This window comes from Oryzias melastigma, linkage group LG14 (assembly GCF_002922805.2).
Source record: "Oryzias melastigma strain HK-1 linkage group LG14, ASM292280v2, whole genome shotgun sequence".
Lineage (NCBI taxonomy): Eukaryota > Metazoa > Chordata > Actinopteri > Beloniformes > Adrianichthyidae > Oryzias > Oryzias melastigma.
The window spans coordinates 28,537,779-28,554,706 of record NC_050525.1 but is presented as its reverse complement, the minus strand read 5'-3'; the positions used below and the strand labels follow the sequence as shown (position 1 = coordinate 28,554,706).

At 39.4% G+C, this 16,928-nt stretch overlaps 1 protein-coding gene across 3 annotated transcripts in view; it reads left to right on the top strand.

The window, feature by feature from the left end:
• The window catches only part of gtf2ird1 (GTF2I repeat domain containing 1), a 41,121-nt gene that overhangs the window by 6,897 nt on the left and 17,296 nt on the right, over positions 1 to 16,928 (top strand). For all 3 annotated transcript variants that reach the window (XM_024263662.2, XM_024263655.2, XM_024263648.2), the window contains exons 2-7: positions 10,101 to 10,230; positions 11,961 to 12,102; positions 13,977 to 14,150; positions 14,217 to 14,400; positions 15,850 to 16,121; positions 16,194 to 16,283. In XM_024263662.2, coding sequence (XP_024119430.1) covers positions 10,105 to 10,230; positions 11,961 to 12,102; positions 13,977 to 14,150; positions 14,217 to 14,400; positions 15,850 to 16,121; positions 16,194 to 16,283 — 988 coding nt within the window. In that variant the 5' untranslated portion in view covers positions 10,101 to 10,104. The remainder of the gene's footprint in view (positions 1 to 10,100; positions 10,231 to 11,960; positions 12,103 to 13,976; positions 14,151 to 14,216; positions 14,401 to 15,849; positions 16,122 to 16,193; positions 16,284 to 16,928) is intronic.

The following is a 16,928-nucleotide window of genomic DNA, read 5'->3' as shown; positions in this document are numbered from 1 at the left end:
GTTTGAGTCCCGCTGCACCTTTCGTACGAATAGTCTTGAAATGATCTAAAACTTTTGTTCTTACCAGTTCTTACTATTTTAGATTTTTGGGTAAACATTCAAGATTCAAGAGATTTTATTTGTCTTATGCACAGCTTCCACTGACAACGAAATTATATTCCAGTACAACCCGAACAAGACAGTTCAAAGTTGACTGAGGTGCAGCAGTGGTCCGCGCATATTTGACAGCAGATGCTGAGGCTGTTTCATTCATCTAAAACAGGGGTATTCAAATCCAGGCCTCGAGGGCCGGTGTCCTACATGTTTTCCAACCAACCTTCCATTGAAGCTCCTTATTGGCTAAACATACCTGATCCTGGAAATTAGCAGCAGATAAGGCAGGATTTCTGGAAAACCTACAGCAGAGAGGCCCAAATCCAGGCCTCGAGGGCCAGCTTCCAGTAGGTTTTCCAGAAATCCTGCCTTATCTGCTGCTAATTCCCAGGATCAGGTATGTTTAGCCAATAAGGAGCTTCAATGGAAGGTTGGTTGGAAAACATGTAGGACACCGGCCCTCGAGGCCTGGATTTGAATACCCCTGATCTAAAAGCTTCAAACCAAGTCATTACTTTACCGGTTCAAGAGTTCAAATGGATTCATCGGACCCGTTTGGAGTCAACCATGAGGTCCGGATGAACCGACCTCAAGGCCGCGGTCGTCAATGCCACCGTGGCCAATCGGTGTGTCTTTCCTGCATTAAAGGGAATGAACACACTGAGCCAAACCCTTGTTCTCATTTTATCACAAGCCCTGCTCGGCTTTGCAGCGATTCCACATCCTGACATGAGTGATGACAAAACGCTGCAGGCTCAGCCACAGGGAGCAAACACGCAGATGATGTTGTTGTAATGAACAGTTGCAGAGCAGCCACTCCCAGACTGACTTGAAGCTGGAGATATGGATCTGAGCACACTGAAGCTTTTGTTTTCTTCCCTCTTTCGTCTTGAAGGTTTAGCAGCCAAACGTTTATGTGGAACGCTAGATTTCACGACAGATATCTGGTTTCCTAATACTTCACTTCTTCTCAGGAATGTGTTGGGACTTTGAAGGGTTATCAGGAAATGACCCTCAGGAGATGAAGAGAGAATTTAAATTTGGAAGTTTCTTGATGCTTCGGTTTGATTAGATGCAAATACAAGAACTTTGTATATGAGTGGAAAAGCTTAAAGTGAACTATTGTTTTATTCCTTTAGGACATACTATAGGTCCTCCTTGGTGGTGTAGTGGTTAGCACTCTCACTTCACAGAGGTTCAAATCCCGGCAGAGACTTTTTCTTGTGGAGTTTGCGTTCTCCGGTTTCCTCCCACAGTCCAAAAAGGTGCTTCAAAGGTTAAATGGCGTCTCTAAATTGCCCTTTAGGTGTGCATGTGGCTGAGTTGGGTGGGCCTGTGATGGACTAGTGAACCGCCTTTGCCCAACTAGGAGAGGCGCCAGCAACTTGAGCCCAGAAGGGATCAAACTGGTTCAGATCATACAAATACAAATGCCACCACGCAAGTGAAGGCATCTTCAAGATTTGATGGCACGCCCGGTTTTATTTCTTTAATAATGTGGTGTGGTTTTGAATGCAGTAGTCAGGCGTGCAGAATGACCCGCTTGTTATATACCCCTGGGCTACCAGGCCAGTGACACACGGTATGAACGACTGCCGTCCGTAGAGATCATCCAGTCAAAGCTGTTGCCAGATGGCGATCTCGCTCGATTTGATCATCCTCGCCTGGTACTGAACTGCCACTATCCAACCCCGAAATGTACCCGGTAGGCCACCGGCTAATGACAACTATAAGGGAAAGATTGTCTTGTTGCTGTAAAATTTAAACCTTCTTTAAAAACCTCCGCGACCACCGCGCAGAATTTATTAATGCAATTATGAATAACGCCATGCAACCACATTCGAATTAAATAGCATTTAGGTAGCCGCCAAGTGGCATTTTGGGATATTTGACTTTAGTTTTAACGACATGCTAGAAGTCCAGTTGTGTAGATGCTTTTAAGCTCCTTCCTGTGTGTTTTTCACGTAAAACCTCAATCAAACTTTCAAAGATTTCAGTAATCTCTGTATCAAAATGTTCAGCTCGTTCAGGACATTACTTCTTGTGTTTTTGGTATTTTCTAATAAGGTTTTTTGGGGCTAATTTGGAGTTTAGCTCAAAATTAAGCAACACACTAAATATTTTTTTAAAAATTGGCATGTTTTAGGGATATTTAAGCAATGTCAATGCAATTTTTTCTGTCAATTTCAGCGCTCTTTCATAGTTCTTTTACCAAATTAGCTGTTGCATTTTTTCATCCCTTCAGCAGTTAAAGTAAATTTCTTCAGGATTATCAGCCAAAAGCTTCAGCATCTTCACCTAAAAGCATTCAGACTAACATCATCGCAGGTTATGCAACTTTTCTAGTTAACTGATTGTCTTCATGTAGATAGGTAGATTGGTGTAGCTCAATGTCATCGCTATAGCCATGGGCATTCATGCTGTTCTCCCTAATAATGTTGACTAGTTGAAGGTTAAGAAAAGTGAAAAGAATGGAACAAAACACAGAACCCTGGAGCACACCAAGACTGACTTTGTCAAACAAGGAAAATTCATCTGAATTGTCCCCAAAGTCGAGTCCGTTTGGCATTGATGTTCCGGTCTATTTATGGGAACAGTCAGGCACACATGAGGTGACGTGGTACAGCATCTTTTAACACATTTAATCTTAAATTCTCCAAATCTATGAGCTCAATTATGCAACTTCCTTTGTGGTGTTTACACTCGCCCAGAGTAGCTCAGCAGAGTTCTCAACCAGTTACAGTGGGACGGCAGGTTTGGGACGTCGCCCCGAGGGTTTGTGTTGTGCTGACAGTTGTTCCATTGTCATCATTATTCCTGGACGTGATGTCAGGACCCAAAATGGACCTGACTGTTTAATCAGACTAGTCGTCCTTTTGACCGACCAGTGATCCCAATCCTGATGTCAAATAGGAAACAAATGTAACCATTGGAAATATTTTAGCAACCTGAAACAGAAAATGATAATTCGGTTAAAAGTGAATTTCCTTCAAAGCAGTAGTTCCATCATTTGTTTAGTAAAAGTGGCCAAAAAATATAAATAATTCTGCTAAATGTTTCCGGTTCATTTTCCATTAAGCTAGGTTCTCACCAGCATTCACATGTCCTTACACTAGTTTTTAAGCCCACTCACCTACTCTACAAACGAATTGGGCATTCACATTTTGTGTTGTGTTTTCACACTAAATCGTGACAACACTGAGCTGTGACCAATCAGGGATTTGGTAGTGATGTACGGCCGGCATCACATGACACCAAGACGTAGATTTATAGGACCAGAGCTGCAATGGAAACATTGAATTCCTGTTCTATACGATGGACGAACCGTAGAGCAAAAAAAGACGAGCTGCTGGATGACCTCCATTGTTGTTGCTTTTCTAGTCATCGCTAGACACGCTAGCGGTCTACACCACGCACGTGAAGCACGGAAACACTCACCAGAATTACTGGACCGTACTGTCCTACTCTTTACCGGACCGGACAGCTCAGTGGATACGAGGCTTTAGAGTCATTGGATGGAAAAGTTGATTGTGTCCTCTAGTGGTTATTTAGAGAACTGCTGTCTTTAGTTTGTGTTTTGAATCTGCCTCAAACAGGAAGTGCAGGTTTTACTGTTTATCCTTAATATGAAGCAAACTGACCCCATTTTTTTCATTTGAATCAAAGAATTCCTCTTGTTTCCTCGTGACCTGGTGACCTCAGAGTATCTTATATCTGGTCACAAATCCAGAGAAAGCTGCAGATCTTGGTCTTCATGTTTTTACATCTATTTGAATTCCAGATAAAACGTAATATAGTAAATACAACTGACTGGATAGGGGTTTGACACTAAAATGCGTTTGTTATTGATAACATCACATGATCAGTTATTGGTTTATTAACAGTTTTGGACCTTAAACAACAATAACAATTTGTTGACGTCTTCTGAGCGGCGTGTTTGGGACGTGGTTGAACGTCCGACAGCGTCTCCGTCTGCCTCTGTTTTCTATCAGCTCATTTTCATTCAGCAGAACGACCAGCTCAAACACACAACGTCGGGTAATTGTGCTTTGTGAGGTTGAAGCTACACCTGATTTAGCTTCAGCCTTCACCTGAGCAGCTGCTCAATTAACCAGAATAACAGCTGGGTGGGGGCGGCGTGCTGAAAATCCTCGCCGTTCGCTCATCTCCGATGTGTGTGCATTTTGTTTCTCTGATGTATTAATTGCGTGTTTCAGTAATAGATATTCACAACCAAACACATTTACTCACAACTGTAAAATTCAGAAAAATGATGGATAAGATGTCCAGATCCAGTTTGTCATGACCCGATTAGTCGACTAATCGGACAAAATGATGAGTGGTTATTTGACTAATAAAAGAATCGTTTGTGGCAGCACTAACCCCAACGCCCACTAATTCAGTGTAGTGGTGTGGCATCGCGCTTCTCCACCTGGATGGATGAGTCCGGGTTTGGTGGTTTGCAGGAGAACCGAAGCTGCACAGTTCCAAGTTCTGGTGGAGGGAGAATCATGGTGTGGAGTTGTGTTAAAGGAGCCGTTGAATACGTCACTAGACCAAGAGATTCTGGACTAGTCCGCACTCCTAGCTTTATAGGAGCAGTTCTAACACGAGTGCACATCAGAGGAGGTCCACTAACACACGGAGGAACCAGTTTGGAGTGGAAGAACCGGACCGGTCCACACAGTGTTCAGTGTTTGACCTCAGAAATGACTTTCTGGACGAACGGTCAAACACTCCCAATGACCCTCCTGAACCTGTGGGAAGACTTTCAGAAGAAAACTGTTGTAGCTCCTCGTGGTAAACATAATAGATCGTTGTTTTCTGTGAAGTTTATTATGAATAGAAAGTATTGAAAACATTAATGTCAAAAAGCTGCACTCAACTTCACACAAATAATTAAATTGTGATTTTAAAAAAGCAAAATGTAGTTACAGACAATTAATTTCACCTTCATAGCTGAAGCCATTATTTATTTATTTATTTTTGGGGAGAATTTGTATCTTTACACCTAATTGTTGTTTTTTTATTGGATGATTTATTGGGAAAAATCTTCAGATGAACCAAATTCTTCAGTTAAGATCTTATGAACCAAAAAGTTTAGAAAACCTTCCGACCAGCAGCAGAAAACTTCATGGCTGATAGAAAAAAAGTGGCGTCTGAAAAATTATCGAGTCTAAACAAAACAAATCTAACAAATATTTAAACTTTTTGCTCTTAAAATGTTTGTTTATTGAGTCAATTATCTCTTTTTTAAAAACAAACTTAACTGCTTTGCTTTAGTTTTTTAAAACAAAGTTTCTGTAAACTTATTTCTTATGATCGAGTCAAATTAGTTTTAATATGCAAATAAAAAAAAATAAAAAAGATAATTGAAGTCATAAATCAGACTGAGTCAGAATCTTGTAATTCTGGTTCCAAAGAGTCCAGGAAGTGGCGTACGTGTCCGTCCGTCTGTCATTGTAACCGCTCCATCTTTTTTTAATTTAATTTAAACTAAAACGTGCGATTATGATGGAGCGTTTGGGTCATCATGAAGAAAATCAACAAACATATTAGATTAAAGTACTAAAATCAAGAGAAAAAATTCCAAACTTGATGAGAAAAAGGGATACCTTTATGATTTAAAAAGATGCAATTCACAAAAAAGTCACTTAAAAAAAAATAAAGTTGTGATTGAATGAAAATAGAGTAAATAAGAAAAAAAGTAAATCAGATTCAGGAACGTCTTGTCAGGAATCATCCGGTTTCTATGGATTATCTGGAATATAAATTAAACTGAAAATTTGATTTTTTTTTTTTAAAGCATAAACTTTTCCTTGTAAAATAACAACTTTGTGAAGCAAATGTTTATTACATTTTTTTCGTTAATTACTGAATACATTTTTTTCCAATTTAGCGACATTTTTCTCATATTACGACTTTAGTCCTCTGAAATTTTGACTTTGTTCTCATAATCTTACGAGTTTTATCTTGTAAAATTTTCATTTCAATTTATTAATTTAATCACATAAGTAAAATTTGTATTTTTAGGACTTCACACTCTTAAAATTGTATTTTTTTTACATATTAGTACAACTTAATTTCCCTAAAATAAATAAATGGATGACTTCACTCTCATAAACTTGAGATTTTTACTCATTATATTTAAGTGTGTTTAAGTAAAATTTTTAGTTTTTCTTGTAATTTTCCACTTTTTTCTAATGAAATTTTGACAATTTTCTCCTAATTTTATGATTTTATTCTTATAAAATTATTACTTTTGTAAATCATAGTTTTATGACTTTATTTCCGTAAAATGTTAACTTTGTTCTGATAATTTCTGAACTTTTCTCTCGTAAAGTTGTGATATTTTCCTTATAATTGTACAACTTTACTTGAATAAATTTGGGATTTTTACTTATTTTTGAGTTTATTCAAGTTCCTTTTTTTAATTTTTCCCAGAATTTTCCACTTTTATTCTCGTAAAATTTTGACCTTTTTCACATAATTTTATCAGTTTACACTCTCAAATTTTGTTTTTTTTTTAATCATTATTTTACAACTTTACTGTTGCCAAATTTAGACTTTTTTTCTAATAATTTTCTACCTTTTACATGTAATATTTTTACTTTTTTGTCATAGTTTTATGAATTTACTCTGGTAGTATTATTACTTTTGTTTTATCATATTTTTACGACTTTATTCCCTTGAAATGTTAAATTTTAAAACTTTACTGCAGTCAAATATTGTCCTTTTCCTGATGTATTCGAGTCTTTTCTTCTTCTGTGGTTGCTCTAATTGTCTGTCGTCTGTAACTGCGCAGCAGTTTAGTATTTTGGAAATGTTCCCTCCATTTGAACGCATTAATGTTGTGTTTTTTGGTTCATCATCTGTTTTTCTGTACACCTCTGAGGTTTCCAACAGCGTTTTGTTAACAGCTCATCCATCGAGGTTCTAACAGTCTGATATCAAGAGTCTGGATTAGTAGAATGGATGTGTTTGTTTTGGAGAAGCGGTGAACGTTTCTGATCTGTTTGGATCTCCATTAAAGTGGATTTATGGGTTTGTCCTAAAACTCCACGTTTCAGGCATTTTGCCCGGGTTTGACATCCAGAACTGATGGATTTATCTGAAGCAGACGGGACTCTGTCGGAGCTTGTCCTCAGCAGCAGAGCCGCCGACACAAACCCCAGAGACCTCCCTGTTGTTGGCTCTGAGAACGAGCTGAACTTCCTCAGATGAAGCGTCTGGAGGTGTTCTCTGGTTCTCTCACCCAGAGCCTCTGCTCGTCCCCGTTTCTCCTCCTCCGAGCTGCTTCCTTCCCTTCTCGATCTGTGAGGGAAAGAGGCCATCTATTTCCAGCCTCTAACAGTTTAGGAGGGGGCTAATGTTTGCTGCGGCCCCCAGGGAGGAAGATTTAGACGGCCAATGGAGTTGGCACGCCGGTTGTGCTGCAGCTGAATCCCACCACACCCACTGTCCTCATCCCCGCCCCGGTCTCTATTGAGTCAGTGGTTGGGGCTCGCCAAAGGCTAGCATAATGGCTCAGTGTCTGGAGAGATTAAAGGCCAGAGCTGCATTGTTCAAATGCCCCGAGATTAGTTTCCAAGGAGACGGGCTTCAGTTGCCATGAGAACATAGTGCCCGGCTTTAGCCCAACGCTTCCTATCTGTCCGCTTCTTTGCTTTTATTAATGAGGCCCGGTCGGCGGATGGTTCTGCTGCAGGCGGACTCCTCCGTCAATACCGCTAACACGGCGCCATCTGTCAAAGACGGACAATCGAGTGTCAGGCGGCTCGGATGACATCGTCTGAGTGCTCGGATCATCTTCAGCTGCCAACAGCAAACCGGACGTTCTGCCTTTGTGATGGATGGAGCTCTCCAGTCTCCCTGAAGCCTCATTCAGGGATCGGGGCGTGTCCGTCACATGATCCATCTTGGTTTTTGAAGTACATCCCCAAAGAATCGGATGTTCAGGCCTTTAAAGCTTTAGATCCTAATCGTAGCTGATCATGTGATCTGGTTTCTTATGGAGCTGAATTGAGGCCAATATTATTAGAAACCCAAATAAAAGAAATTGAAAAAAAAAATGTTGTTTGGCCTAAAAATGTATACTGAACGGGCTGGAACGGCGTTTTGGACGCGATAAAACTCTGATTTTTACACGTCTTGGAGCAACTTCAGACTATGATAGTACAGACTATAAACAGCCATTTATGACAGAGATAACCACAGTTTGTCAGAGTCAGTGAATGCACCTGGACTCGATTTTGATTGGTCCTTCATGTTAGCCCCGCCCAAACGCGCCACAAAGGGGCCAAAAGTTTTGAAACTGAAATTTTCAGATTAAAAAAAAATAAAAAATTTGAAACTGAAAAAAAGTTTTGAAATTGAAACTGAGCTTTGAAACCTAAGAAACAGAACATTTGAAGCTTGCAGGTTGTTTTTGATTGGTTGAATAATTAAAGGCTTCTGGAGTTCAGTTTGTAAATAGAAAACAGCACAGAGGAAATAAACTGACAGGATGTTTGCTTTTCTGTCGAGGAACATAAAGTTGCATTTTGTCACCCAAATGCTTTAGTCCTCTGATACATTGAGATAAAAACTTTAATTCAAAACATTCAAAAGTAAATGTATTTAAGTTTGTGTCAAGAATAGTCTGAACTCTGAAGTACTTTTTTAGATTTTCTTCTTTAATGTTTTTTGTATCTTTCATTTTCAGGTTTTAGGCGTACAAATAGAATGTTTTTGGCAAAAGTTTCTTTTTTTCTTTGAAACAGTCGTTTTTGTTGTTTTGTGCTGCATTCTAAGGCAGTTTAAGAGCATCTGGGTTTAACGTTGTGACCGTTTTCTCTTAATCTCTTATCTTTGTTTTTTTTAACTCTATATTACTCATTGTCCTAATTGACGTTCTTATGCTTTTCTTAAATATTTTCATGTATGTAAATGTTTATTTTTTAGCTCCTTTTTCTGATAAAAGCACAAAGTGATTAACATTAGTAAAAGAGAGCATCAGATCAAACAGAACACAGAAACATGTCATTCATAGAACAAGACAGTTTAGAATCAACTAAAAGCTTTTCCGACTAAAAACGGTATTTTAAAACACTAAAGATGAGAGCAAATCACCTGAAGAATTCTTCCCTTCCCCTACATTTATCCCTCCAAACCGAGAGTTATGAAAAAAATAGTCTCATACTTCAGACGTCACTTTGGTTCAATGACATCGTTGATAATCGCCGATCCTCTAGCGTTAGCGCGTAGCTTCCAGCACTCAAATGTACATAACAACAGCGGATTAATAACTTTAAAAAGGTCATGCTACAACAAAAGGTCATAACTTACATTTAAATGTAAACTTTTGTTTTCTCAAAAATTGTTGATTGCAATGCATTGTGGTCTATATTCGCTAATGTGGAGTGCATCAGTACATGGCAATTTTTTGCAAAGACTTCTGGGAAATTTCCGGAGCACTCAAGTTTGTAATTGTAGATTTGGACAGTGCTGGAAAATGGCGAACGCTCTCTGTAGTGATTGGGGGGGAATTTGGACAAAGCCTCTGTGAAACGTTTTGAATGATGGACGTGACGGTCATCAGGCTCCGTCTACTTTTAATTTAGGCATCTGATTGGTCCGTTTATAACCAGAATACTAAAAAAATACCATGAAAAAATGGGATTATGAAGAAGATTTGTATAAAAGTATCAGAGTAAGAATGTTTATCCTGACCAATAGAATGACTGAGTGTTTATTTCTACATCGAAGTCTTTGGGATTTTGGCTTCTTGGAACCACTTCCTGTTTGGAACACCAGGGGGGCGGAGCCACTCAGTCCAGTTCTCAGATGCAGTCAGTGAACTTGGATCCCTCCCTGACGTTCTGAGCTGTTTGTTTGTCATCTGAGCTCATATTTGCCTGCAGTCAAACCTGCTTTGAATGAAGGCCGCTGCTGCTCGAGCGTGCGGCCGCCTGCTTTAATCTCACCTGTCCGCCCGCTGACTCCTCCCCCTCCTGTGCTCCTTGCAGAGGCATGGCTCAGATGAGGAAGCTGGCCTGCGACGGCGTCAGGATGAACTCCCGCGGCGACCTGCAGGCGCCGCTGGTGTCGGCCCGACAGGAGATCCTCACCAGCCTGGTGTCGGCCCTGGACTCCGTGGTACGTTCAAGACACACCAGAACACACGAGGAGATGTGGTGATGATCCCGACCATCGCTGCTCATGCTTGGTGTTCATTTGTAAACAAATGTTTGGCACGTTGACATTTGTTCCAGCATATTCCCAGAAGCTTCCATGAAGGTCAGAGGTCAAACATCCTTTTCAGCCTCCATCGTTTCCATGGTAACTTAGAAGAAGATGAATGAGTTTGGTCTGCTTCCTCTGCAAGTGTTATCATGAGGATCAGAAAACATCATGATGTTCACTGGAGATTTCAATGGAAGTAGAAAATAAGAAAAAGGCTGGAAGACGAGAGAAAAGTGGGTTTGTCTCAGTGATTCTCCACGATTGGATTCGCTCCACAGCAGCCAGAAAGTGTAAAGATTTATGGATGAACACGTCCAGCTTTTCCTGTTTCATTTATACAAAGTTTCACTCTGGCCACGCCCACATCGAAGCATCACTGGTGTTGAAAACAGTTTGTTTTTACAAGTTTGTTTTCCTGGATCAGCTGCTACAATCAAAGCAGAAGGTTTTGATTTCATCTGGAAACTTAAATGGAAATTTCCTGATCCTATTTGAGGAGGAGTTGAGCAGAGAATGCTGGGATGTTGAGTTCATACAGGGATGTGACAGAAAATTGGCTTTTTTGTGAGATCAGAGTGAATGTGAAGAACAGAGATCCTCTCTACAGGTGAAACAAAGTTTAAATATTGTAAAATATCAAATATACGACACTAAATAAACTAGAAAAGTTGCATTATCTGAGATAATGATAGTGTGAAGGTTTTTTGCTGAAAGCAGTTGCTGAAGATGCTGAAGCTTTTTGCTGAAAATGGTGATGCAATTTACTTTAATTGCTGAAGGGATTTGCTGAAAATGCAAAAACTATTTGTAAAATATTGAATTTGCGAAAAGACTGGAAATGTCATTAAAGAAATATGAAATAAAGCTGAAGTTGACCTTAAATTCTGAAAAATTTGTAGTAAATTGCTTAAAAATCAAGACTACATCCTAATAATTATTAATTATCCTAATTAAAATTAGCTAAAAAAAAGCTAGCTTGTTGCTTAAATACTAGCTAAACGCCAAGATAGCCTAAAATTTCTCAGTAAACTAAATTAGTTAAAAACTTCAGCATGTTGCTAACATAGAAGCTAAACTCTAAATTAGCCTAAAAAAACCCCAGTAGATAACAGGTTAGCCAAAAACGTTAGCATGTTGCTATTAATAAATATAAATACCAAAAAGACGAGCAGTAATGTCCTGAACGAGCTGAACGTTTTGATTGCTGAAAGTCTGATTGAGTTTTTAAGTGCCAAAAAACGTACGGAAAGGATCAGGAGAATCACTTACTAATGCTCACTAATCACTCACACAATAAACGAGTAAATAGAAAATTAAAACTCAGTAAAGACAAACTACATGCAGTTTATAAAATCAAAGAATTTACAGTTGTTGGAGTTATAATGAAGGAAAAGTCCAAATGGAAATCTCATATTGACCAGATAAAAAGCAATATTAGTAAAATTTTCAGCCGAGTAAAGGGTCTGTTCAATAGTAAATCTTTGTTTGTGTCATACTGCTCTTTTATTTCTCCTTATTAGGTCTGTAGAAAAGCCTGTTTGTCCCACACAAAGCCACTGATTCAGTTACAGAGAATATAGGAAATCCTTAAGTTTGCAGATTTGGCTGATCTAAAAACGTGTTTTGGCGTCTTTGTGTTCCAGTGCACGGCCATGTCCAAGCTCAACGCCGAGGTGGTGTGCGTCACCGTGCACGAGGACAGCGTCATCGCCGTGGGAACGGAGAAGGGCAGAGTCTTCCTGAACTCCAGGAGGGAAATCCAGACCGACTTCTACAAGTTCTGCCGTAAATTCTTTTTTCTCTCAGATCGATAATCCATCCCATCATAAGCACAGTGTCAAACGTCACAGCTGATCTGAAACGTGCAGCTTTTGAGATAAAAAACAAAAGCGGCGGTTCAACTTTCAGACGAGACAAAAAAAGCAGCTGATTGTCTTAACTCTCTTTTATGGATTTTTCACAGAAACCTGAAAATTCAGGATAAACCCCTCGACTGTATATCTGAGAACTGGACTGAGTCTGACGTCCCCCATAGACAATGGTTTATTTCTGCTCCAACAAGATAAATCCTCAATTTAGTCGCCATTTTTTCTCAAGACAGACGCCGTTGGAGACGGACGATGTCAGTAATCAGTGATTGAGTTATCATATCTGTGGCAACCACCATTTGGGGGTCAACAGGCTCCACCTACTTTTATCTGATTGGTCAGTTTATAACTTGAAAAAGGAATTACAGAAAAAGCAACAGATCAAGAACTATCATTCTAACCAATAGAATGACGGAGTAACAGATGTTTATTCCTCTATAGAAGTCTAGGGGATTTTAGCTTCTTTGAGTACTTCCTGTTTGGAACACCAGGGGGCGGAGTCAATCAGTCCAGATCTCATTTACAGTCTCTGATTCAATCTAAACTTTATAAAACTGTTTTTGGATCAGAACTCACAAAGAAACAATGTTTCCATCTTGATTGATATTATTTGACTGTTTTCTTATGTGAAATTGGCTCATATAGATGTGACCCGCGGGTCCCAAATGACCCCATTACCAAACTTTACTGTGTTAAACTGCATGAAGTTTAAATAAGTCATATATTTTTAATTTGTCACAATTTTATTTTTTACTCAAACCTTATTATGGCTAAAAAAACATGTAAAATAATATTTTCTGTCATATATTAATAATATAATATTACATTTATTAAAATGTAATATAAAAATATCATCTGTTTTACATTCTTTAGGCGTATTTCTATTTCCATATAATAAAAAATGAATAAACACAGAGGAGGAACAAAAATCGCATAGACGAGTGAGATTATTTGTCTAAAATAAAACAGTACAAGAGTTAAAAAGTAAAAAAAAATCTCTAATTATAAATGTAGCGACACATTTCCTGTTCCTGGAATCTAAACATCATTAAATCTTGTTTAATTTGATTTAAGAAAAATACGAACGAAAAAATTTAGCTTAGAAAAAGTACTTTTTATTCAGGAACTTTGTTTTTTTTGTCTGATTTGTGAATAAAATTCAACTTTACATATATTCAAAGTAAATGAACATAAAGGAGAAACAAAAATCACATAAACAAGTGAGATGATTGGTGTAGATTCTAGAATAAAACAGTACAAAAGTTAAAAAGTACAAAAATCTGTGAATATAAACGTAGTGAGACTTCCTCTTCCTGGAATCTAAACATCATAAAATCTATTTAAAGAAAGACATAAACGTACAAATTTAGCTCAGAAAAAGTAGTTTTCATTTCTGCTGCTTTTTTAGTTCTTTAATTTTTGTCACTTTTGACAAAAATTTGAAAAAGCTGGAGACGGCTGACAAATATTTCTGATAAGACGGAAAAAAAAACTTCTGGAAATTTGTGTTTTTTTATTCAAATATGTTAATCTGAACTTTGAAAATGGGATAAAAAATAAAAATCCCACAAACAGTAAAAATGTCGAATGAAAGATAAAAAAATAATAATAATAAACTATGAAACTGTCTTGAAGAAGAAAACACACTTTGATTTAAAGTTTGTGCTTATTTTTTTCTCCAAACTGACTAATTTTGGAGGAAAATCTTTATGAATTGTGTCTAAAATGGAACTTTTCAAATATTTTTCATGACGGTGTCTGTAAAGTCTGATTGTTGTCATGTGACCTCAGGGTTGCCATGTCTGCCGAACGCAGCAAACTCTCATACCAAAGAGCCGGACGCCGACCTGAGCAAAGTGAGCAAAGACGGCGAGCACGGGAAGCACCGAGCTCCTTCAGAAGCCGCCCAGTCCAGCGTCTTCGTCCTGAGGAAGATGGTGGAGGAAGTCTTCACCGTGCTCTACAGTAAGTGGCGTGACACGGCTTGGCGTGGCGTCGGCCGGGAGCTCACGGGGGTCATGTGACGCGCAGGTGAAGCTGTGGGAAAGAGCAGCCTGGTCCCCGTGCCTTACGAGATGATCCAGAAGGACCCCGGCTGCGTGGTGGCCCACGGTTTGCCCGACGGCGTCGCCCTGAAGAAGCCGTCCGAGTACGACACCAAGACGCTGATGAAGATCCTGGAGCAGAGCCACCGCATCCACTTCACGGTGCAGAGGTGACTCTACGTCGGCTTCTCCTTAAATCTGCAGAGAGGCTTTTATTTTGAAGGAACACAGAGAGGATTTTAACAGCTTTGATGGCGCTTGGCGGGGGAATCTGGCGTCTGTGGGTGGAGTGTTGGCGCTCCAGGCTTTGTTGGTGTGGCTGACACCATCAGCAGATTGTGCCGAGAGATTTTTCCGTCTTGTTTTGATTCCGTCTGTTCCGGATTTCCTGACTCTTAGAATGATGGGAACTTCCAGGCCTCTCAGAGAAAACCTTGAAAGTCGAGCGATTTAAAAAAATGTACTGATAAATTGCAAATCTGGAAAAATGTAAACAAGATTAATTGACATTATTATTATTATTTTCTTTAGTTACAGTATTTGTCAGACACTTTTTATCTGTAAATAATCATAATATGAATTTACACGCAAAATTGTACATTTAGAAAGTTTATTTTTAACCCTTTAAGGTTCTAAAACTCTGTTTTTGTCTGCTTTGAATTGACTTCTTTATTTTCAATTTTAAAGACTCCCTGCTGCTTATTTAGTATCATTTAAATCAGCACAACCTCTCCTATGTCAAACTACCTTTATTTAGTCATTTTTCCCAGTTATATTCACACACTAGACATAAAATTATGTGAAAACAGAAAATTTTGTTTGGAAAAATAGGGTTCATTTTTCTGTGGAAACCCCAAAAATGTTTAACAAATTGTTTTTACAACATAGAATGAAAGTTTTAGGTGTCATTTTATAAAAACCACAAGAATAAAATTTGTCAACAAACTAATCAACATGTTTTTAATGAAAATACTAAAAAATCCAGGCTAAAGTCACAGCAGGCGGCCCCGAAAATAATAAGTTCTCTCCTAAGAGAACAGCTGTCTGTTTTACATTTTGCAAGATTCAAGATTAAAATTGTTTATCCCCGTGGAGAAATTCTAATGTAGAAGCAGCATAATAATAAAGAAAAGCACGGAACACCAGTAATTAAAACTCTTATAAATATATGTACACATACGTAGCTGCAGAGATAAATTCATATAAACCTTAAAGTGTCTTTGAGTGTCTTTTAAAAGCGCTATATCAGTAAAATGTATTATTATATTATTATTATATTATAAACAAATGGAATTCCTGGAAAGAAAAAACGTCCCAAATTTCCTGGAATTATTAAAATAGAAGATCAGTTTTGTCCAAAAACTACAAATACATGCCATACTATCTCTTTAATTTGATAAAATCTCAGTCTCAGAATGTACATATATTTTATTTTCTATTATTTTATTTTAGACAGAGTTTTATTACGCTGATCTCACAGCTGCACGGCAGGACGCCTGATGGCGAGTAATAAATATTAACAAATTAATTATGTTTTATTAATCAACATTCACAGCCCCACTTAAAAGATGTAAATTTGATGTAAATTTCAGCATCATTTTCTCCGTTTCTTCGCCCAGTCAAGCGGAGGATTTGTCCCGGGAAGCAAAGTCCGGTGGCGACGTCAATCACAGCTCGGGCGCTCACGGTCCGGTCAAACCGGCGCCGCAGACCCAGGCCGCCTCCAGCAACTCGGTCCTCTCCAACTTCCTGTACGGCATGCCCATGTCCTCCAAACCCTCCCCCGACGGGAAGCTGGACTTCAAACCCGTCTCGCTGCTCAACCTGTGCAAAGACCGGCCGGGCTCCTGGAGCGCCGCCGCCGCCGAGAAGAGCTGCTGCGGGAAGGACGGTAGGAGGAGTCCGGACTGCGGCTCTCCTGAAGGGAAACGGGGCTGAGCCGTCTTTCGGTTTGCTTTTGCAGATGAGCGGGGGCCCGGCGAGCAGGGACAGAGCCCCCCTGGCGTCCACATCTCCAAGAGGCTGCTCTTCTCCATCGTGCACGACAAGTCAGGTGAGTCTGCGAGGAAACGCTCTCATGCACGGCGTGCAGATGTGAAAGGAGGGAAAACTGGCCCGGACCAACCACCACTCAGATTTTAGCTGAAGGGTTGCTCTTCAAATATCTGGAACCAGTTCTCGCTTTGATCAATTTCCTACGTTTTTATGTTGTTTCCTCACACAAAAGTGAGCTCACAGGGGTCATTCCGGGGTCATTCCGGGGTCATTCCGGGGTCATTCAGGGGTCATACTGGGGTCATTCTGGGGTCATTCAGGGGTCATTCTGGGGTCATTCCAGGGTCATTCAGGGGTCATTCTGGGGTAATTCTGGTGTCATTCTAGGGTCATTCTAGGGTCATTCTAGGGTCATACTGGGGTCATTCAGGGATCATTCTGGTGTAATTCTGGTGTCATTCTAGGGTCATTCTAGGTCATTCTAGGGTCATACTGGTGTCATTCTGGGGTCATTCCAGGGTCATTTTGGGGTCATTCCAGGGTCATTCCAGGGTCATTCTGGGGTCATTCTGGGGTCATTCTGGTGTCATTCTGCAGAAAAAATGATCAAAATTCAAAGACAGTCCCAACATTTAATCCTGGTGCACTTTTACATCTTTACTGGACTCATTGAGTTTTTCAGTCAAGCAAAAAAATTTTGAGT